Source organism: Leptonychotes weddellii, chromosome 9 (genome assembly GCF_054177405.1).
Source record: "Leptonychotes weddellii isolate Sample4059 chromosome 9, ASM5417740v2, whole genome shotgun sequence".
NCBI lineage: Eukaryota > Metazoa > Chordata > Mammalia > Carnivora > Phocidae > Leptonychotes > Leptonychotes weddellii.
Genome location: NC_138377.1, coordinates 90,764,033 through 90,786,466, shown reverse-complemented (window position 1 = coordinate 90,786,466; position 22,434 = coordinate 90,764,033). Strand labels below are relative to the sequence as shown.

General features: G+C 35.1%; 1 protein-coding gene across 2 annotated transcripts in view; it reads left to right on the top strand.

Moving 5' to 3' along the window:
- VPS13C (vacuolar protein sorting 13 homolog C) overlaps positions 1 to 22,434 on the top strand; it is a 178,369-nt gene that overhangs the window by 102,170 nt on the left and 53,765 nt on the right. For both annotated transcript variants that reach the window (XM_081831199.1, XM_081831200.1), the window contains exons 43-53: positions 3,106 to 3,273; positions 3,943 to 4,247; positions 5,207 to 5,354; positions 8,890 to 9,040; positions 11,080 to 11,189; positions 13,799 to 13,968; positions 15,454 to 15,701; positions 16,846 to 17,075; positions 18,761 to 18,853; positions 21,033 to 21,398; positions 21,789 to 21,875. In XM_081831199.1, the coding sequence (XP_081687325.1) occupies positions 3,106 to 3,273; positions 3,943 to 4,247; positions 5,207 to 5,354; positions 8,890 to 9,040; positions 11,080 to 11,189; positions 13,799 to 13,968; positions 15,454 to 15,701; positions 16,846 to 17,075; positions 18,761 to 18,853; positions 21,033 to 21,398; positions 21,789 to 21,875 (2,076 nt within the window). The remainder of the gene's footprint in view (positions 1 to 3,105; positions 3,274 to 3,942; positions 4,248 to 5,206; positions 5,355 to 8,889; positions 9,041 to 11,079; positions 11,190 to 13,798; positions 13,969 to 15,453; positions 15,702 to 16,845; positions 17,076 to 18,760; positions 18,854 to 21,032; positions 21,399 to 21,788; positions 21,876 to 22,434) is intronic.

The window sequence follows — 22,434 nt, the reverse complement described above, 5'->3', positions numbered from 1 at the left end:
GGCGCCTGGGTGGCTCAGTCGTTAAGCGTCTGCCTTCGGCTCAGGTCATGATCCCAGGGTCCTGGGATCGAGTCCCACATCGGGCTCCCTGCTCGGCGGGAAGCCTGCTTCTCCCTCTCCCACTCCCCCTGCGTGTGTTCCCTCTTTCGCTGTTCTCCTCTCTCTCTGTCAAATAAATAAATAAAATCTTTAAAAAAAAGAAAAAAAAAAAGCCTACTGAATGGGAGAAGATTTTGCAAATCATGTATCTGACAAACAGTTAATATCTAAAATATATAAAGAACTCATACAACTGAATAACCAAAAAACCAAACAATCTCGTTAAAAAATGAGCAAAGGACCTGAATAGGCATTTTTGCAAAGAAGACATACAGATTGCCAACAGGCACGTGAAAAGATGCTCAGCATCACTAATCACCAGGGAAAGGAAAATCAAAAGCACAATGAAGTATCACCTTACATCTGTCAGAATGGCTTTTATCAAATAGATAAGAAATAGCAAGTGTTGGTGAGGATGTGGAGAAAAGGGAACTCTCATGCCCAATTGGTGGGAATGAAAATTGGTACAGCCACTGTGGAAAACAATATGGAGGTGCCTCAAAAAATTAACAATAGAACTTTCATATGATCCAGCAATTCCACTTCTGAGTATCTGTCTGAAGAAAACAAAAACACTAATTTGAAAAGATACATCACCTCTGTGTTTATTGCAGCATTATTTACAGTAACCCAGGTGTGGAAACAACTCTAAGTGTCCATCAATAGATGAATGGATAAAGAAGATGTGGCGTATAGATACAATAGAATATTACGCAGCCATAAAAAAGAATGAAGTCTTGCCATTTGTGACAATATGGATAGAACTTGAGGTTATTATGTTAAATGATATAAGTCAGACAGAGAAGGCCAAATAGGGTATGATTTCACTTACAAGCAGAAACTAAAAACCAAAACAAAACAAAACAAAAACCTCGGACTCCTAGCAAATTGAGTAGTGGTTGTCAGAAGGGAAGGTACTGGGGAGATGAAATAAGTGAAGGGGATCAAAAGGTACAAACTTCCAGTTATAAAATAAATGTCATAGGGACATAAAGTATAGCATGGGGCATACAGTCAGTAATACTGTATGACCTTTGTATGGTGACAGGTGGTAACTAGACTTACTCTGGTGAGTAATTTGCAATGTATACCAATGTCAAGTCACTATGTTGTACACGTGAAACAAATACAATATTTTATGTCAGTTATACTTCACTTCAAAAAAAAAAGAAAAAGGAAAACCGGTTACACTCCAAAATAAGATGCCATTATCCCCATGAAAATTTGGGTTAAATATTAGAAGATACTTCACACAAAAAGATTATGAATGGTCATAAAGAATATTAAAGATGTTCAACAACACTAGTTATCAAGTAAATGCAAATTAAAGCCACAAGGAGATAGATACCCATTTCAGGGGCTACATTAAAAAAAATTGACAATACAAAATAAACCCTTAATGAGGAAAAAAAAAATGACAATACCACCTATTGGCAAGGATTATAGCAACTGGAACTTCTGTTGCTGGTGGGACTGTATAATTATATAATCACTTTGGAAAACAGTTTCAGAGTTTCTTATAGAACCCAATATATATTTACCATATAACTCAGCAATTCCAGTCCTTTGCATTTCCCCAAGAGAAATGAAGACACATGTCCACGGAAATCTTTGAACATGAACACTCATGACAAGTTTGTAATCATAACCCCAAACTGGAAACAATCCAAATGCCCATCCAAAGAGGAACGGGTAAACAAACTGTGGCATATCCAAACAGTAGAATACTACTCAGCTATAAAAAGGTAAAAAAAAAAAAAGTGATACATGTAATGGGGGTGAATCTCAACATGCTTAATAAGAGAAGGCAGACACAGAAGAGAACATATCCTATGATTCCACTTACATGAAGCTCTAGAAAAGACTAGTAAGTGAAAGTAGATCAGCGGTTGTTTGGATCTGGGTTTGGGGGAGGGTCAGGGATTAGCTGAAGGGGAGGGGCTCAAAGGAACTTTTTGGGGTGATGGGATGTTCTGTATCTTGTTTTGGTGGTATTTACATGGGTGGTATAAATTTGTCAAAATTTCTCAAAGTATATACTTAGGAAATGAATGCATTTTATTATATGCAAATTATACCTTAAAAAGTTAATTTAAGAATAATTATTTCACAAAAAATTAGAATGTACAGATTAATAGAAACCAAAAAAACAAACATGAAAAAATGCTTTTTAATGAAAAATAATTTCTGTATTGAAATTTACTTTTGGGACGCCTGGGTGGCTCAGATGGTTAAGTGTCTGCCTTCAGCTCAGGTCATGATCCCAGGGTCCTGGGTTCCAGTCCCATATCAGGCTCCTTGCTCAGCAGGGAACCTGCTTCTCCCTCTCCCTCTGCCCCTCCCTCCTGCTTGTGCACGCTCTCTCTCTCTCTCTTTCTGACAAAAAAATAAAGTCTTAAAAAAAAAATTTAGTTTTGATTTTTGTGTTTAAGATGGCTTTATTCATTTGTTTATTATGTATTCATTAATGGTCATGTGTCAGGCAGTTTGTTAGGGATTGGCCATGAATATAGTTATTCTGTGCTTTGACCTGGTGTATAGACTACGTGATTTATAAGTTATGTCTGACCAATTAAGTGATTGATATTTTCTTTTTTTTTTTTTTTTAAGATTTTATTTATTTATTTGACAGAGAGAGACACAGTGAGAGAGGGAATACAAGCAGGGGGAATCGGGGAGGGAGAAGCAGGCTTCCCGCGGAGCAGGAAGCCCGATGCGGGGCTCGATCCCAGGACCCTGGGATCATGACCTGAGCCGAAGGCAGACGCTTAACGACTGAGCCACCCAGGTGCCCCTAAGTGATTGATATTTTCATTGATTAAAACAACTTTTGTAGAAATAGGAAAAAGTTTTATTAAGTATAATCTTTTAACAATTTATTGAAGGTTGAATTTAAATGGTGCTTCTTCATATATCAAGGATTTTTTAATAAGGAAACTTATTTATAATATAGCTCTTTTGATATAGCTCTTTTCCTGTAATAACCAGTTAATTTAATACTTTTAGGCTGTCTCTATTTTGGGAGATGAAGTCTTTAGGTTCCAAATGACTCTCTATCCAGATGCTACAGAAGGAAAGGCCTATGCTGATATGTCTAAAGTAGATGGGAAACTTAGTCTCAAAGTGGGTTGTATCCAAATTGTTTATGTTCATAAATTCTTCATGTCTCTTTTGGTAAGTTTATTTATAAATGTATTTGTTTCTCATGGAGACCTAAATATTTTTGCCTATACATTTGAACCTAGATAGTCAAAATATTTACTAATAGGGCTGTGTAATAAATACCCAGATGCTGAACAGAATATTATAGTGAAGGAAATCCTTTACATGATGGATAACCAAATGAATTTTTGTTATCATTGTTACCATTCTTTCACATTTCCATAGCTATATAATTTAAAAGTACTTTTTTGATGTTTTAATTTAGGTATTTTCAGTGTTGTTTTATGAAATACCCTTAAAGGTATTTAGCTAAAAGATTGTTTTTATGAAGGACTAATATTAGAATTTACAACTTTTGATTATAATTGTGATCAACAAGGCCATAAAATTATTTTCTTTTAATTATTTCCATGTAAATGTCATGGGCTGAAGAGTTTTAAACTGTTTATGCCTCTTAGCAGGGCTGTTATTCAAGGCTTATAAGTCATGGATTTCTACCTAAACCATGAGAGGTGACAGTTGTTAATATCTCAGAGTATGTCTTTCTAGACTTAACACTCTCCATATATACAATCATAAATAGCATCTCTTTTAACTCTTTTATTTAGTTTTTATAGTAAATGCTTTTTAAAGTTAGTCCTGTTTTTTTTAGGAAATCTAAATATCAGTCTCTTCCAACAGAACTTCCTCAACAATTTCCAAACTGCCAAAGAAGCTTTGAGCTCAGCCACAGTCCAGGCTGCAGAAAGAGCTGCTTCCAGCATGAAAGACTTGGCTCAAAAGAGTTTCCGCCTTTTGATGGATATTAACTTGAAAGCACCAGTTATTATCATTCCTCAGTCTTCAGTATCGCCAAATGCTGTTGTAGCAGATCTGGGTTTAATCAGAGTTGAAAACAAATTTAGCTTAGTTCCTGTGGGGCATTATTCTCTTCCTCCAGTCATTGACAAGATGAACATTCAACTAACTCAGTTGAAGTTGTCCAGGTATAAATATATAATTCAGTTGTGTATTACTGCTAGAAATAGAATTCTCATAAAATCTTTGCTAGGGATAAAATACTCTCGTGATTTGTGGTTCTCATTCCTTATTTTTTATAATTATAAAACCATGACCATTGGTTTTTGGTCAGTGGTAATACTAGTGCACTTCATAGAATCTCTGTTTTGTCTTACTACATTTATAATGTGATTTTCTACATTTTATAAAAATTTCCTATTAAATTAAAATTTACTCAATAGCACTTAATTTAGATTTTTTTTTTTCACTTTGCATAATAGCTATTTTCTGTAGTTGGGAGAAAACTTCTTAAAATGTAATAAAAGTTAAGATTTTTTTTCTCATTTCCAAACCTTGTCACATTTGGGAATTCTCAGTGTGTTATCTAAAGGATTATTGAATCCAAATGGGAAAGTGTTGGGTCTGTTGAATGACAAGAATACTCATTTCGTTGTACAAATGGTTGTTGGCAGTCATGCTCGAAATGACTGTTACCATATGTTTATTTAACGTGTAGGTTTGGTGAGTTTTTCCCTTTGAGTTTGGAGAAGTACCAATAACACAAAACTAAGGATTAAGTAGACTTTCTTTGTCCTCCAAGTTTTGGAGGATGTTAACATTTGTTTGTATGACACTGCACTAGTTGCTAATATTTGAACGGTCTTTGTGAAAGTAGTAAATAGTGTAATAGTCATACTTTCTGTCTTTGAAATCAGCATGAGATAGGTTTTGTTTTAGAAAGCTCTTGATTTATTCTGATTTGGATTGATCTGTGAAAAGAAGCATGTTTTATTTTTTTATTTTTTTTTAAGAATCATGTTTTAAAGAATTACGATAGTAGCCTTCAGTATCTAGGAAAACTGTGGAAACTGTTACACAGTATGACAGTCTTCATTTTAAGATGTAAATTTCAAAAATATAAAATAAATTCTTATTTATCTTTCAGAACTATTTTGCAGGCTGGCTTGCCACAACATGACATTGAAATTTTAAAACCAGTCAACATGCTTTTGTCCATACAGCGAAATTTAGCAGCAGCATGGTATGTGCAAATTCCAGGGATGGAGATAAAAGGAAAACTAAAACCTATGTTGGTAAGTGTATGTATACAGTGTATGAAAATTTCTAGGGAAGCTTTTATCATTGATCACAGTGCCATTCTAGCGTACATCAGAAGTGATGAAGCAGGGGTGCCTGGGTGGTGCAGTTGGTTGGGCATCCAACTGTTGGTTTTGGCTCAGGTCGTGATCTCAGGGTTGTGAAATCGAGCCCTGCATTGGGCGCCGCACTTGGCGCAGTTGTGGAGTCTGCTTGAGTTTCTCTCTGCCCCTCTTGCTTGTGCTCTGTCTGTCTCTCTCTCAAATAAATCTTTAAAAAAAGTGAAAAAGCATTAAAAAGGAATACTTTGTTAACTGAAAAGAGGTCATCCTAATTCTCACACTTTTCTTTATTTCATTTTAGTCACACACCTGGTAAACCCAGCAGGAAGTCTGAGATGAAACCCATTGGAGTCTACTGAAAATATTAATAATTTTGGAAAGTTCTATTAAAGTTTTAGGCAGTTGAATGCTGAGACAGTATAAAGTCATATTTAGATACCACATTCAAAGCAGCTTAGGAGTATTTTTTTAAAAAGATTTTTAATTTATTTAAGAGAGAGAGCACGCAAGTAGGGAGAGGGAGAGGGACAAGCAGACTCCACGCTGAGCATGGAGTCTGACTCGGGGCTCAATCCTATGACCCTGAGATCATGACCTAAGCCGAAATTGAGTCAGTCACTTAACTGACTGAGCCACCCAGGCACCCTGCCAGCCCCCCCATCCCCCGGGTTAGGAGTATTTTTAATGTATAGAAGCACTCTTTTTTTTTTTTTTTTAAAGATTTTATTTATTTATTTGAGAGAGAGAGAATGAGAGACAGAGAGCATGAGAGGGGGGGAGGGTCAGAGGGAGAAGCAGACTCCCTGCCGAGCAGGGAGCCCGATGTGGGACTCGATCCCGGGACCCCAGGATCATGACCTGAGCCGAAGGTAGTTACTTAACCAAATGAGCCACCCAGGCGCCCCTAGAAGCACTCTTTTAATTAGAAAAGTGGACATTTTAAATAGGTGAATATGTATATTTGGTAAGCATATAAGTATAGAAATATTTATAATAGTGTAGTTAGCAGGTCATGTGTTGGCTCACAGGGAGAGATGATACTAGTCAAAGATGCTTATGGAAGTATAGGAATCCTGTGGTTCTTTTGTACCTGTGTGTGAAACCATTGAAGCCAAACAGTAGGGGATAGGGGAGGAGAGAAAGTGACTAAAGAGTGTGTGAAAAACAAATAAAAATTTATTTTTCATACCTGTGATTACTTCAGAGTTAGTTCTTGATAGAAAGGGTCAAAGCGGAGTTCTACTAGGGAAGAAGTTAAAACTGAAGTTTATTGTAGGGATCAAAGGTCCTGTGTGTGGTTATGAGTGGATGCAATATGTGGGACGAGTGTCTATTTAGGGTAGTCATAAAGACTTCTCTCTTTCAGAGTATGTGACTCTTCTTTTAACTTCTGCCTTGCTGTTAAGAGATTAGATTCCAGGGCTAATATTGGACCTTTTCCCCTTGCTTTCAAAGATTGTGTGGTTATAGGTTTGCTGAAAGCAAAAGTAAAACCTGTATGTCTATCAGTAGGAGAATGTGGACCAAACGATGGTATATTCATACAGTGGACATTATAAAGCAGATAACATGAGTGAGCTAAAACTATGTGAAACGAAATGGGTATATCCTAAACATAAAAATGGAAAAAAAATTGAGTTGTAAAATGATAGTACAATTCTATATTATTTCGAATTTTACAACAAGCAAGACAATGGACAGTGCTATATATTGTTTATAGGGAATGCAATAGCGGTAAGTGTAAGAAAGCATTCATGGGAAGAAGAATTCTCTAATTCAGCATAGTGTCTTTCTCTGAAAAGGAGAATAGAGGGAATGGGGTCTCAAAGAAGTAAACATGGGGCTTCAACCATATCTGTAATCGGGAAACAAGATCTGAAGGAAATATAGCAACTTGTAAGATTTGACAAAGCTAATGATAGGTACACTGGGGAGGATTATCGTATTCTCTCTGCTTTTCCTTTATGCTGGAAGTATTTCAAAAGAAACAAGAAAAACAGTAACAAATCCATCAGTTTAACGTCAAAGTGTGATCATCACTTTAACTAAAAGGACCCCTGTTAAATCAAGAATGTATCTGTAGTGGGTACAGTTTCCACTGCCTAATGTGTCAGCAATCCAGGCCTCTCAGAACACCCCCTCATTGGTATGAGTCTATGTACTTTTCCTGGGTCTGGAGTGCAGCTAAGAAAGGATATCAGGTAGGTAACATCAGTAAGTTGTTTTGGGTAGGTCAGCTTGAAGTTCTTAAACAACTGTGGGGCTATCTCTCAAATTGTCCTTCAGACTTACTGAGGGGTGAATCGAAGTATATGATAGGGTGCTCTTTTCAACCACAGGAAACCAGAGGAGGTGGTGAAGTTAGCTCCTTTTCAGGCAGTTGTAATATCTTGGTTGGTATCACACTCAGGAATGAATATACAAGGGATTTCTGGGGAGTTAAATTGACATCTGTTCTCCTAGGACTGGGGCTTGGGGCAAACAAGAAATCCTTGGTCATTATCTCATGCTAAAATATCTCCCCATTTTCATTTAGGCTGGGAATCAGGCAGCTCAATAGGGGCCTACTTTGGGTAACAATGCAGGGCTTGCTGGATCTCAGGACTCTGAGAGCACAACCTGAGCTGAAATCAAGAGTTGAATGCTCAGCCAACAGAGCCACTCAGGTGCCCCAGATTTCTCCTTTAAAGATTGAGAAACCTGAGTTAAGGAGGCTAAGAAACTTGGCAAACAGCACAGCCTGAAAGTGGTACAGTTGATACAGAGCTCCCTGATTCAAAAGCTCTTGATCTTCCTCCCTCCCTCCCTTTCTTCCATCCTTTCTATCTTTCTCTCTTTTCTTTTTTCTTGTCACATATCCCCTTTCATAAAGGTAGGAGATGAATAAGATACTCCTTTCCTGCTCTGCGCTTTGGTTTTTAAAAATTCTTGTTAGATGCATTAGTTATTGTTCTAAGTGATACTATTCTTGATGAGTTGAACAGATATCTTAGGTTATGTCCAGATGCATATATACAGGGAATAAGAGCTACATTGAAGGAGAGAATCTTTTTACTTCTTGGTGGGGGTTAGAAACTGAACAGCACTCTTCATGTACTGAGTTTGGATGGAAGTGAAGTGGAGCTGGTTCTGGGCCAGAAGAGAGAGAGGCAGAGTGGAGATGAGGAGATAGAGGGGAGAGAAGCATAGGTCCAGGAACATACAAGAAAGATAGGAACAGACAAGGCAAGAAGAGTGATGGATGCAGGGGCTTGGGCGTGGGTGCAGGCAGAAGTGTGTCTGCACACACGAGGAGTATCTCATACTATACAAGATGAAATACCTCTCTCCTGTATTTACTGCCCCAACTCTTTGTTGTTGTTGTTGTTCAGATGGACATTGAATTTGAGGAACTGTAAATTAAGACATGGATGTGATATTCTGCGTTTTTATTCCTTTATATTAACAACAACTTATTGTTGCTTTCTAGGTTGCTCTCAGTGAAGACGACTTAACAGTTTTAATGAAAATCTTGCTGGAAAATCTCAGAGAAGCTTCTTCACAGCCAAGCCCTACACAGTCTACCCAGGAGGCTGTAAGAGTAAGAAAAGATGTTCTGGGTGGGCCGGACCACCTCAAAGGTACAAATTGATGAAGATTTTTGCTTTGATCATGGAGAAAAATTAGTGTTAATGCTGTATTTATGTTTAGTGGTCTTTTTAGTTGTCCAGCATAATGTGGTATGAACTGATTCAATATTGTAGTGTTTACTGTGGAAAATTGGCTGGTACAGGGTCTGGGGCTGCCTTGGAGCTCCCAAGGAAAGGAGGTATGCACATTGTCTTCTATAAGGGGAGAGGCGATCTGTTGTCTGCAGGATGCATGTTTGCCCTTTACTTGTAAAATGTGAATTTGCTGAATTCAGGAGCCACCAAGATGGTAGACCTTGAGAGAGAGCAAATTAGGCACGCGGCAAAATAAAGTCCCAAAATAATAGAGAGAAAAGGGTCTTGGTATCCTACTCAGATGACTGACCCATAACAAAGCTGTGTAAAAACAGCTTTACTTATCTGGTTTTATTAGTGAATGATGTAGTCACATACATAAGGGAATTTTCCAGATTATTAGAATGGACTCTTTTAAAAGCACTGAGCCTTTTAAATTCAGTCATTTTAAAAAGATAATTTTTATAAAATAAAAGTGTCCTTCTTGCTCAAAACAGTTATATAAAATATACTTTTACTCTTTTTTCATCATTTAAAGTCATTGACGTGAACATCATGTTTTATTAGACTTGTAAATATTAGGTTAAAATTTCTGTGGCTGAAAAGATTTGAAGTACACCTTGTCCTTCTAATAAATGTCCCCAGACTGCTCTGCTTTTATAATGCTCAGATTATCAGCTATTACTTCAGAAAGTAATAGAGATAAAACTGCCAGTTAATAATACCATTAATATTGCTTCTCCTATAGTTGGGTCCAGTGTGTTTTGAAATACCACAAAATAAATGACTAGAGCAGTGTGCACAAAAGGTTTTTGTTTTAGGTGGATAGTAATGAGTGCTACATGAGTTTGGTGAGGCCAGCATCCCTCCCCAGATTGGGTTTATGCTACAGTACGGATAAATGCTAGATAAGCAGGCTCTTGCTATGGTTAGACAGGAACTATGTACAGATGAATAAAAATAGCAGGCAGGCTTTATGTGATTAATGATCTCATTATGTTCAGCTGTGGTCAATTTGTGTTTCTGGTTCTGGCTATATGGTTAATGTGGTCCTTGGGAAAACTTGTGAATTCAGATGAAAGCAGCAGACAGTGAAGATTGGAATATGAATTACTTTCAGGAAAAGTGAAGGAAAAAACCCCTAGTGTTTCCCGACTTGGAGAAGCCTTTATGTGGTTAAAATTATGCAATGTTTGCTCTTCCAGTATCTTGTTAAGAGCACTTCCCTGTAAATGATCAAAGAGTAGAATCAATCTCCAAAAGAGATGATAAAATGACTTTGTAAGAGTGATTGACAAGCAGTATCTATTCTTAATCTTACCGTCTAAAAAGTTTTTTCCTAATAATGAAGGAATGGACAAAATTACTTCTTGAAATCTCTTTTACCTCAGAATTCCAAAGGCTCCCTGCCCCATATTGTATTTGAGCTCTGTTTGACTCTGCTATGAATTATATTCTGTTCTTGTCAAGGGTAATGAGTTGGGTGTTTCGGTAATGAAAGATAGTGAGAATTGCACTGTGCTGGCAGAGGACCTGTTACTATCTAGTTGTCTGTTCAAGGACAAAGTTATTTTTCTGTGCCTCCAATTTCATAATCTCTTGACATTGGCTTATAACCATTTAAGTTAAATGCTTTGATAATTGTAAACTACTCTATTATGAGCAGTCTCACTCTGGGGGTGCTTTTTAAAAAAGAGTTGTCTTGATACTGTACAAGACCCCCTCTTTTTGTTGCTTTTTAAAAAACGTAGATGGCCTGCCCCTGTCATTTTGCCCTGTGCTAAACATATAGAATAAATCATTGCCATTTTAATTGTCTTATAATATGGCTTAAAGGATCCTAGAAAGTATGATACATATTTAGAATAATAAGTTATCTTAGCTTTTTAAATAAGTATAAAATAATGTACCTACTTAAAGCTTTTTAATTTTCATACTTATGTTTGATCCGTCAGAACAAGATTTGCCAGAATCAAAGCTTTCTATGGACCAAAGTGTCACTCTTCAATTTGACTTTCACTTTGAATCTCTTTCCATTGTCCTTTATAACAATGATATCAACCAGGTATGTAGTAAATGTCTTTATTTAGAAAAAATCTTTAGCTCTTGATATTTACTTTTAGAATATTGGCATTTTTTGATTTGACTAGTTAAAAAATTAATATGTCTCTTAAATTCTGTTTGGCCTACAGAATATACATTGGTCTTGCTCTTTCTTCACTTTGTTAGTATTTCTAATCTTACTCAGTTAAGGAAAAGTTTTTACTTCTTTCCAAGTAACATCAGCACTGAAACCACTTAGATCCATCTCTAGTAGAGGAATTTTATATGTGAATAATTAATTATATGTGTAATTTTATTACATAGCTATATATGTATACATATGTAACTAAGGAGAATAATTTAGTAGTAGCTTTAGAACATTAAAAGATTCTTTTAAAATTCATGATTATCCAGGATACATAAGCATTAATTATGTTTCTTTTTTTGCATTAATTATGTTTCTATTGAATAAATATTATATGTAATAGATATGTATGAAAGATACGTATCAGTGGATTGAAGAACCAAGATCTAGTGCCATGATTTGAAGTAATTAATGTACCAGTGGTATTTTAGAAAGTTATTTTTTGTTATGTAGATAGTATCTTTAATAAATATTTTTATTAGATCAGTTGTCATAATACTCACAATAAATACATCATATGATAACCGTAGTCTGCATTGATTATATCTGTTGTTAATGTTTATTTATGTTACCTTATGTTTTATATTGTTTTCTCAAGAGTTACATAATATTCATATATTATTAATGTTGAGCCTTGAGCTAGTATTTGCCATTTATGCAATGAAGTACTTTCATTTCTAATGTTTAATGTTAATGAAAAAACAGAAAATGAACTATTGGAAAACGAACAGTGAAATGTATTCTTCATTTCACTTAAGGTACCATCATTCTACTGGTTCCCCAGCCTTAGAATGTTGGTATCTTTTTTTACTTCTTTCTTTGTTGACCTTTATTCATTAGACACTGAGTATTGTCATTTTTTTCTTTGTTCTTTCCCGTCACTTCTCACTACTACTTTATTTGAAACTTCTTCGTTCACCCTACTGCAACGGCTTCCTTGTTTGTTGCTCTTTTTCCTTTCATCCACACTAGACAGTGGCACAAGTTCAGTTTCCTAAATGAATCTCATGTAGCCATTTACAACTTCCCATTCCACTAAAAACCACTCAGTATTATGTTATCTGAATTTTAGCTTATTAAAAAAGTTCAGTGGCTCCAAGTTGTTTACATCAGTAACTGTATAGTGTGATCAGCAGATGTGTCACAGGTCATTTCTGTATTAATAATTACAGACCAAAAGTTTGTGAATTATTTACATTTTTAAAACTTACATTCCAAATTTGCCAATGATGTCAGTAGTGCCTGAGCCACGTGCATGCAGTGTACTGTGTGCGTGCAGCGTGACAGATGCAGAGTTAGAACGAGTGTGCCCGGAATGGCGCCTCACCGGCAGCCCTCATATCAGTGCCGTCGTCCATAGGGAGCAGTTGTAACTGAGGTTGTTCACTTCCCTGAAGAGATTTTTGTTGGTTGGTTTGTTGTTGTTGCTTTCTTTTTTGCGGGAGCGGTTGTTGTTTTAGTCTGGGCATACAGACTTTACCTACAGAATTTGGAGGTAATGTGTTACGATTAAATAAAGATTGAGTTCCTTTTTCCTGTAAATGAAAGTTTAAATCTTTGGTTGGAGATTTGAGACCTCGGTTAGGCCCCTGTATTTCCAGCCCTCATTCCCTACCATTCTTTTTTTTTTTTAAGTTTTTATTTAAATTCTAGTTGGTTAACATATGGTGTAATATTGGTTTCAGGAGTAGAATTTAGTGATTCATCACTTACATATCCTACCATTCTTTAATTGGAATATTCAAGCCTAAGCAGCTTGTACCTTGTGCCCTTGGAGCACCTTTGAACTGTTTACTCATGTTTTTTCCCCATCTAGAGTATCTCCTACCTCCTCTTAGCCCGTACAATCTCACCCAGCCTCTGAGGCTCAATTCACTTCTCACTTTCATAAATTTTTCTCAGCCCACAGTGATCTCTTTGACCCTCTGAGCTTTTGTTATTTGTATTCTTTACCTAATCACTTAATATTCTTTGTGGAATATGGGAGGATTAAATATGAATTAAATAAATGACTACATGTCAGTCTTTGATCAGTTATAACTTATAGCATCTCCTTGTGATGGTTCTTGTAATGTATTTCTATTTTCTATATTTGTTAGGGTGTAAGCTCACTGAGATCACCTACTATGTCTTGTTCTTTCTCATAAACACATAGTTCCTATCACAGTGTTTTTTTTACAGAAGAGCTCTTTAAATATTTATTAGTTAGACTGATTAATAAAAATATTTCCTGATTATTTGCATTAAACTGTGATGTAAATTTTCATATATTAACCATTGTTGAATATCAGCATGCACACACATATTTTTTTGTATATACCTATACACTCACAAACATACATATTATTGTTTTATTCTTATGTTTTAACACCCATGCTTTTAAATTTTATTGATTTGCCTTTTGTCTCTGAGTTAAGAAATGTGTTTAAAAGTAATTGCCTACTATTTAAAGATAATTGATTCTTTTGCTTGAAAATATGCCACAGGAATCCAAACTTTCATTTCACAATGACAGTTTCCGGCTTGGTGAACTCAGACTACATCTTATGGCCTCTGTAGGGAAGATGTTTAAGGATGGCTCAATGAATGTCAGCCTTAAACTTAAGACATGCACTCTTGATGATCTCAGAGAAGGCATTGAGAGAGCAACATCAAGGTTTGTCATCTCTGAACTTGCTGTACATTATGTAAGGTTGACATTGTACCTTGCCTTGCTGCCAGGCATTGATTGCTAGGCTTGGGATTATCAAAAGAGGTCTTTGGTCGTACTTCAGTTTGAAGTGCATCAAGAAGTAGTGCTAATATCAGATTCAATTGCTTTTAAGTTTGAATTAAAGGGGCATTTAATAATAAAATGGAGTACCGTCTTAAAAGCAGGAACTAAGAGAATGTTAGAATTTTAATAATGAAATCCACATGGGGTGGTTTGTTGGTAATATTTTTCTAAATTGTCTCCAGTAGGCAGGATTTTTTTTTTAATGTCTGAAAGTTTTAAATTTTTGTCTTACTTATTTTGTCTTTATACATATATTTTTTAAAGATTTATTTATTTGAGAGAGAGCACAAGTGGGGTAAGGAGCAGGAGAAGCAGACTCAAGTGGGGTGAGGTGTAGAGAGAGAGAGGGAGAAGCAGACTCTCCGCTGAGCAGGGAGCCTGATGTGGGGCTCAATCCCTGGTCTCCAGGATCATGACCTGAGCTGAAGGCAGACGCTTAACCGACTGAGCCTCCCAGGTGCCCCAATTTTGTCTATATATTTTAAAACAGTGTTCTGAAATTTCTTTCAGAGTTTTACTAGAAATGGAATCCCTAGCATTTTCACCTTATCAACCCAGTTTTAAAACATTAACTTATATCAACCTTCAATAAAGTGGGAAATAATGTAACTTTAATAGTGAAATTATATTTTTATTCCTCCGTCAAATAATGAGACATAATATTTTTGTGCTTGATGTTCTTTGGAGAAAAACTATGCTGCTCCCTAAACTGGGACTCCACTGAATACATACTGGATACTTCTGAGCCCTTTGTTTTTCCTAGAGATGAATAAATGAGGAAAGAGTGCTAGCATGCAGCCAGCTTTTCTAGTTTGCAAATTTCGTGTTTGGGGTGGCAGTCCACTGTTGCGTAGGCAAGAATGATAAAGGCCTTCCTCTATTTGGTAACCTGCTTGTCCCAGCACATGTGAGGATGTGTGGGAACAATCATTGCAAACCCTTATTAAACACTGGCTGATATGAATTGGATTGAATACTTTTGGACTCAAATTATAGAGAATGTTTGGAGATAAATTCGTTCAGGGAGGTTTTATTTTGTAAAATAATATAAAGTGGTTGTCCTTTAAATTTTGTGGGACCATATTAATGTGTTTTGTTAATTGCTGAAATCCCTTTCAGTAGTCATTCATTCATTTTTCTGCTATTGCATTATAATTATAAAATATTCTGTAATTGCTTAATAACATGAATCATAGGAGACTATGCCTTGGTTGCTTATTAGCTAATTAGACTGTGGTTAACACTGATCTGTTTTCTATTAAGATTAAAAACTCGAAGGTGAAAGATTATTAAGATGTTTAGGAAATTTTTCACCTTTTAAATGATTTTTGCAAGAATAAAATAATGAATGTATATATTTTTTAGAATGATTGATAAAAAGAATGACCAAGATGACAACAGTTCCATGATTGATATAAGTTACAAACAAAGCAAAACTGGAAGTCACATTGATGCTGTTCTTGACAAGCTATACGTATGTGCCAGTGTGGAGTTTCTGATGACTGTGGCAGATTTCTTTATCAAAGCTGTGTCTCAGAATCCAGAAAATATGGCAAAAGAAGCACAGATTCCGCTACGGCAGACAGCCACAGCAAAAATCAAGATGGAGAAAGGTTAGCAGAATTTATCTGTTGTAGATGACAACTTGTTAACAAAGATTACAGACAAGAAAAAGGATGAATGGACAATTTAAGAAAGTAAAATTGCTCTTTCCAATTTAAATATATTCTGTGGAAAAAGTTTAGTAAGCATAAATTTTTCAGAGTTAGAGTAGAAATATTTATCGGATTAGGGGCTAGGAAACACCTGCTCTGGTTCCAACTCTGCCATTAACATTGCCTTACTTATCCAAAAATTGAGGGAATTAATCTGGGTCTTTGGTTGGCAGCCTGTTTTATAGAAGGGCAATCTTTTATTTAAAGAAAATATATGGAAGAATTATAGCACATTGAAGAACAATTGAACAAATAGAGGCAGAGGGTGGGCGTATTGGAGCACCTAGCATGATGCCCCTGGACATCACTATAAACACCTTAAACTCAGTGGAGTGTTTGTGGATGTCTGGTCTTAGTGTACATTGAAGTCACTTCCCTGTTCAATAAATTGTTTATTCCAGCATTACCAAGTAGACCAGTGATTTTCTTTGTTAAATTATGACTCTCTAAGGTGAGGCATTTATCTTTCTAATGTATAACTCAGCAAGACTGGAAAATGCCATTTATTGGCAAGGTCAGAATTTGATTTTTCCATTTACCTTTCCTAAACAGTAATCACATATGATATCTCTATATTCATACACATATTTAATGTATTTATACTATAGATTGTAGGACACTATGTATCTTATGGTAAAGTCAAAGCGAACTTTGATAAAAAGCGTCTCTTATCCTCTTCCTGATATTCCCCTCTCCTGTTTTCCCCTCCTTGTCCCTGCAACATAGCATAATACACACTCATGTACATAATGTACACACCTTAATTCTGACAAAAATAACTTCAAAATAAGATTATTCTTGCTAGGTCAAAGTGGAAATGATCTTCTTATGACAGAAATCAGATTGCATTATCCCACACAATCAGCATTTGTTAATAATCATTTATCATTAGTATTAATCAACTATTAATATTGTTAATTCTACCATATCTATTATAGCAAGATATTAGAAACAGCTTAGTGACTTATAGACAACATATACTCAAGAAACAAGAGATATTTTACTACAACTTTTTTTGGTTCCTATTTTTTTTTTTCTTCAGATGACTCTGTAAGACCAAACATGACTTTAAAGGCCAAGATCACAGATCCAGAAGTGGTATTTGTTGCCAGTCTGACGAAGGCTGATGCTCCTGCTCTGACAGCCTCATTCCAGTGTAACCTGTCTCTGTCAACATCCAAACTTGAACAGATGATGGAAGCTTCTGTGAGAGATCTTAAAGTCCTTGCTTGCCCTTTTCTCAGAGAAAAAAGAGGAAGAAACATTACCACAGTAAGAATTAGTTTATTCTAAGCTTGGATTGAGAATGGCAGAAATGGTGGATTCATAGAATCCTAGAACGTGAGAGCTCTGTAAGACTTCAGAGATTATTTACTACAAACCTGAGGTTTTACAGATAAGGATGTTGAGTTCCAAAGATGTTAAATGATTCAGCCATAGCTGCTAGTGACAGAACTGGGAACTACCTTTAGACTCATTTTCTTTTCATTGTGCCATCTTTTGTTGAGCAGTATTTGAATTTTAGTACAAATCAACATTCCTTTTGAGCTGTTTCTGTTGTTTACCACAGTATATCCAGTGAATGACTGAACGAATGCATGAACAATTATTAAAATCTTTAAGCTTAGAATGAAAAAAAATTCAATTGGAGTCATGAGACCAAAAGAGATTGTGTTTTGCTGTTTTAAAAGTTAACTTCAAAAAATAAAATAAAATAAAAGTTAACTTCAATTATGTGTTCACATTATTGTTGAAAAATATGATTTTAATTAACTTAATTGCCATACCAATAATTTTTAAATGTTAAATTGAGGATTTAACATTAAAAAGGATCATTATATGACTCATTTGCAGTGTTATTTTATTTTTTTTAAGATTATTTATTTATTTATTTATTTGACAGAGAGAGACACAGTGAGAGAGGGAAGACAAGCAGGGGGAGTGGGAGAGAGAGAAGCAGGCTTCCCATGGAGCAGGGAGCCTGATGCGGGGCTTGATCCCAGGACCCTGGGATCATGACCTGAGCCGAAGGTAGACGCTAAACAACTGAGCCACCCAGGCACCCCTGCGGTATTATTTTAAATTAAAATTTGTGGGCCACATGGCTTACAGAAAGAAATGCAATGCTAGGCTTAGTCAGTACTTTATCATGAAGCATTCTTTAGCAGGATCATCTTTTGGCCTGTCACAGAAAGCTTGTATTAATCCATTAAAAGCTCATCCTAATTTTTTTTAAATGAAAGTTAATGCAACACTAATTCCTTATTCAATTCAGGTGCAAGGTTAGTTTATTTCCTTGATGATATATGTATATAAATATAAGCTTCATAGTTTTAATACATCGTTGGATTTGAAGATTTGAAATTTGTTCTTATAAGGACCTTAGCTGATATTCAAGACTGACCTCTTGTTGATCATATGGAAACTGTTCATTACCTATCTTACCACAGTCTTTTTTTAAGGTGTTAACAGGACTCCTTGTTTAAAATAAGTTTCAGGTGATTTAGTAGTCATAAAAATTACAATGAAATAGCAGTTTAATTTCCTCATATACTTCTTTGTGAATATAATACTTTAACATAGTCTTTACCTCATTTTTACAGATATTTTAAATGCATGTTTTACAGAGGGCATCATTAAAACGTATTTTAGTGAAAGGAAACATTTTAAACTTCTATTAGTAAGTGTGCATCATTACTTAAGAATTTGACGTAGAGGAATTGATCAGAACTGCTTAAAATCCTTTTCCAATGTTAACAGATTTGTCATAGTTCAGAAGAGCCCTCACAAGAAATTCTCAGCTAGTTTAATTTACCTTTTGCTTTTAGTAGTAGGCTATAGTTAAAGATCTCCAGTTAAGTAAGACATATTCTTGTGTGTATTTTATATGTGTGTGTGTGTATATATAAAACAGATCTATTACTAAGGAAATGTGAATTTGATTTATTTGTTTTTAGGTCTTACAGCCCTGTTCTTTATTTATGGAAAAATGTATGTGGGCCTCAGGAAAACAAAATATAAGTATTATGGTTGAAGAATTTATAATTAAGGTTAGTGCCTATCATGTTATTTGGGTAAAAATTCGTATTTTTCTAACAATATCTTTTGATCTCTTTTGTAACTACAGCATTATGCTAGTCACCTCACATACTCAAACAGTAAATACCACTAACATTAAAATGCATTTTTCTTTAAAGCAAATATTTATTTCTTTTTTAAAAGAGTACTTTTAAATATCTACAAATGATCAGTATAGTTTTTGTCTATTATTTTTGCATGTATGTGTGTTGGGGAGATTGGGGGACAACAGAGATAGGGTGGGAAGAGACGGGGAAGGAGGGATGGAAAAATGAAGTTGCTATTATTTGTCGTAAGTTATTTTTAGGTTTTTATTTGAGATATAATTTGAATTTAATAATTATGTAATTAAATGTTTTATTTGTCTTATAAAATATTTATGACAGATGAATGCTAGAAATAAGTTATTAGGATTTGCTTTTTTTTAAATCTCTTACATTTGAAGTATTGAAAAAAAAAACTCTCTCTTCTCCAGTGGCATTTGTATTTTTTAAATATGACCTCATGATTGGTTAGAAATGGAAGATTTAGAATACTTTCCAAAATCTATTTCTCTCTCTGTCCAAAGGACACAAAATGGAGGTTCTGATAGTAGCTTTACTATAAAATAGCCAATAGTGATTAAACCAAGGCTCAAACTAATGTCATTTGAATTACCATACAAATAACAATGTAGTTTTCTCTCAATATTTTAAAGTACTAGGTAGTTCTAGATTGTATTTTGTTAACAGATTTACTTTTTTAAAAACTTAAAGTATGGGAGGATTGTCTTTCTTTGTATATCAGTTTGTTTATTCAGCTAACACTTTTTGAGCTCTTACTATGAATGAAAAATGTCCTGTTCAAGGCATTGGGGATACGTAGTCCCTACCTTCAAAAAACTTAAGGACATATTAAGAAGCAAATCAGTGAGTCCAGCTTTCAGAGGTAGAGGCATGCACAATATGCTGTTGGGAGCACAGACAAAGGGCCTCTAACTCAGACCAGGACATCAGGGTAAGCTGCCTTGAAGTGGGGCTACTTGAACTCAGTTTTGAAAATCTGATGAAGGTTAGATGGAGAGGGAGGATGAGGATTATCAAGACAGTACCGACAATATGCACAAAAGCAGAGGTATGAAAAACCCTTTACAGGCTTAGAGGGGTGATCCCACGTGGCTGGAGAGAAGGGTGTGGTGGAGTTGTAAGATTGAGAGCACTAATTATAGGTGACATTAATAAGGCAAGAATGAAAAAGTGACTTAGTTGACAGGTAAGTTTGGGAAGAGGTACATACCAGATCCTTCTTTTGGTGTTGTAATCATATATTCTTAGCATATTAAACAAGTAGAGGTTGTGAGAACTGAACAGTATAGGAATCCACTTAACTTATTTAACCCAGTATTGCTCAAACTTTGGGAAACCCTTGCTAGCTAATTGATTAGGCATCAGATCACAAAGGCCTTTGTGTCCTAAGCTAAAGAGAAGTTTGAACTTTATCCTTAAAATTAGGGGAAGTTGAAGATTTTAGGCATAGGAATGGCATGCCCAAGTTTGGGTTTTAGAAAAATAATGCTGGTGGAAGTGTGGAGGGTGGGCCATGAGGGTGCTGACTGGACCTAGAGGACATTGTCAGTGTAGAACTAAGGCACAGTGATAGGAATGAGGAGGTGAGCAAAGATACTATACAAAGATAGTAAGAGGTAGATTTTGCAAATCTTGGGCTAAGTGTTAGGGGATCTGTGGTGATTCATAGGCTGTTTGTATCAGTAAGACAAATGAAAACCATGTATGTATATACCTTGATGAGGATCATACGCTTTGGCTTAGTTAATGCAGCAGCTTGAAAAATGAAAAATTCAGTTATACTTCTACATTTTTCTGTTTGCATAACACTATTTTACTCTGAATTGATCAATTTTAATTTTAGGTTTTGACAGTTGACATATAACGTTAATTACTTAATTCCAGAATAACCTGGGCAGAAATCATTGTTATGAGGTTAGTTGTCTTGACATATGATTTTGTGTATTCCCTTTGGTTTTCCTTAGGTATGAACGTAATATATTTAATATTTACCTATATTTAATTCATTTTTAAATTTTCATGTTATGTATTCTTCTCATCTGAGAAATAATTTATTCTTAAAATTTTTCTGCTTGCTTTTTTAAAGATTTCGCCCATAATTCTGAATACTGTGATGACAATCATGGCTGCTATGTCTCCAAAGACAAAAGAAGATGAATCCAAAGATACATCTAAGGAAACAGAAAACCTTTGGGGTGTCAAACCTATTAGTGATTATAACTCTTGGTTTCTTGGTGTTGACCTGGCAAGAGAAATAACAGAAAATTTCAAAGACTTTCAACATCCATCAGTAGAGGAAAAGTGTGCTGTTGTTGTAGAGTCGGTTCAGGTTACCTTAGAATGTGGCCTTGGGCATCGAACTGTACCTTTATTACTGGCGGAGTCTAAGTTTTCAGGAAACATTAAAAATTGGACTTCCCTTATGGCTGCTACTGCTGACATGACATTAGAGGTATGACCACAGCATTTAGTACTTCCAGAGCCAGCTTCTCAAAAGTACAGTTGCAGGATTAAGATGTGAGCTTTTCTTGTTTGTGCATGGCCGCAGCAAGTGTTTATATATGAATAGATAACACATTCTAACATTTAACTTGTTGATGTGTAGTAGTATTTAGTTGATCATTATTTTTTAAAGATTTTTTCTGTTAAACAGTTTGTTTATGGCAGTAAAGTAAGAAAGAAAAGGAAAATGCACCCTCTTTAGAGAGATTCTTTGTGTCTTTAGGCATGTTAAAATGACGATTGACATATACATTAATTACATAATATTTTTTCCTACTGGTTATAGAAATATGTGGTTAAAGTTGAAAGACTCTGTTATTATAATTCTGTGCCTTTCCAGGTTCACTATTACAATGAGACCCATGCTGTTTGGGAGCCACTGATTGAGAGAGTGGAGGGGAAGAGACAATGGAATTTAAGGCTTAATGTAAGGAAACCATAAAATATCTTTATGTTGAACTGCACTAAGGGCATTCACTTACATTTTTTAGTTCAGTGATTCTCAAGATGTGGTCTAGGATTCTGGAGTCCCTTTCAGGGCGTTCATGGGATCAGAACTATTTTCAGTAATACTCAGACATTATATGTCATTTTTATTCTCATTCTCTCATGAGTATACGATGGAATTTTCCAGAGACTATGTGATATTGCAACAGAATGAATACTGAGGCAGAAATGAGAATCCACCTGTCTTCTCTTAAGGCAGGCACTAGAGAGATTTGTAAGTGCCCCTCTTTTTACTATTAAAGATAACTTTAATAGTTATCATTCATTAAAATATTAATTTTTATAATTTTATAATTAAAAATATTAAAATTATATATATTTATATATAGTAATATATAATATAATAATAATATTAAAAATATTCATATAATTATTTATGTTGAATATGAATAAATATTATTCAACATATAATTATTTTTAAATGAATAAAGTTTTCTCAGTTTTAGTTTCTAATAGAGTTCACGTGATAGGTATAATCC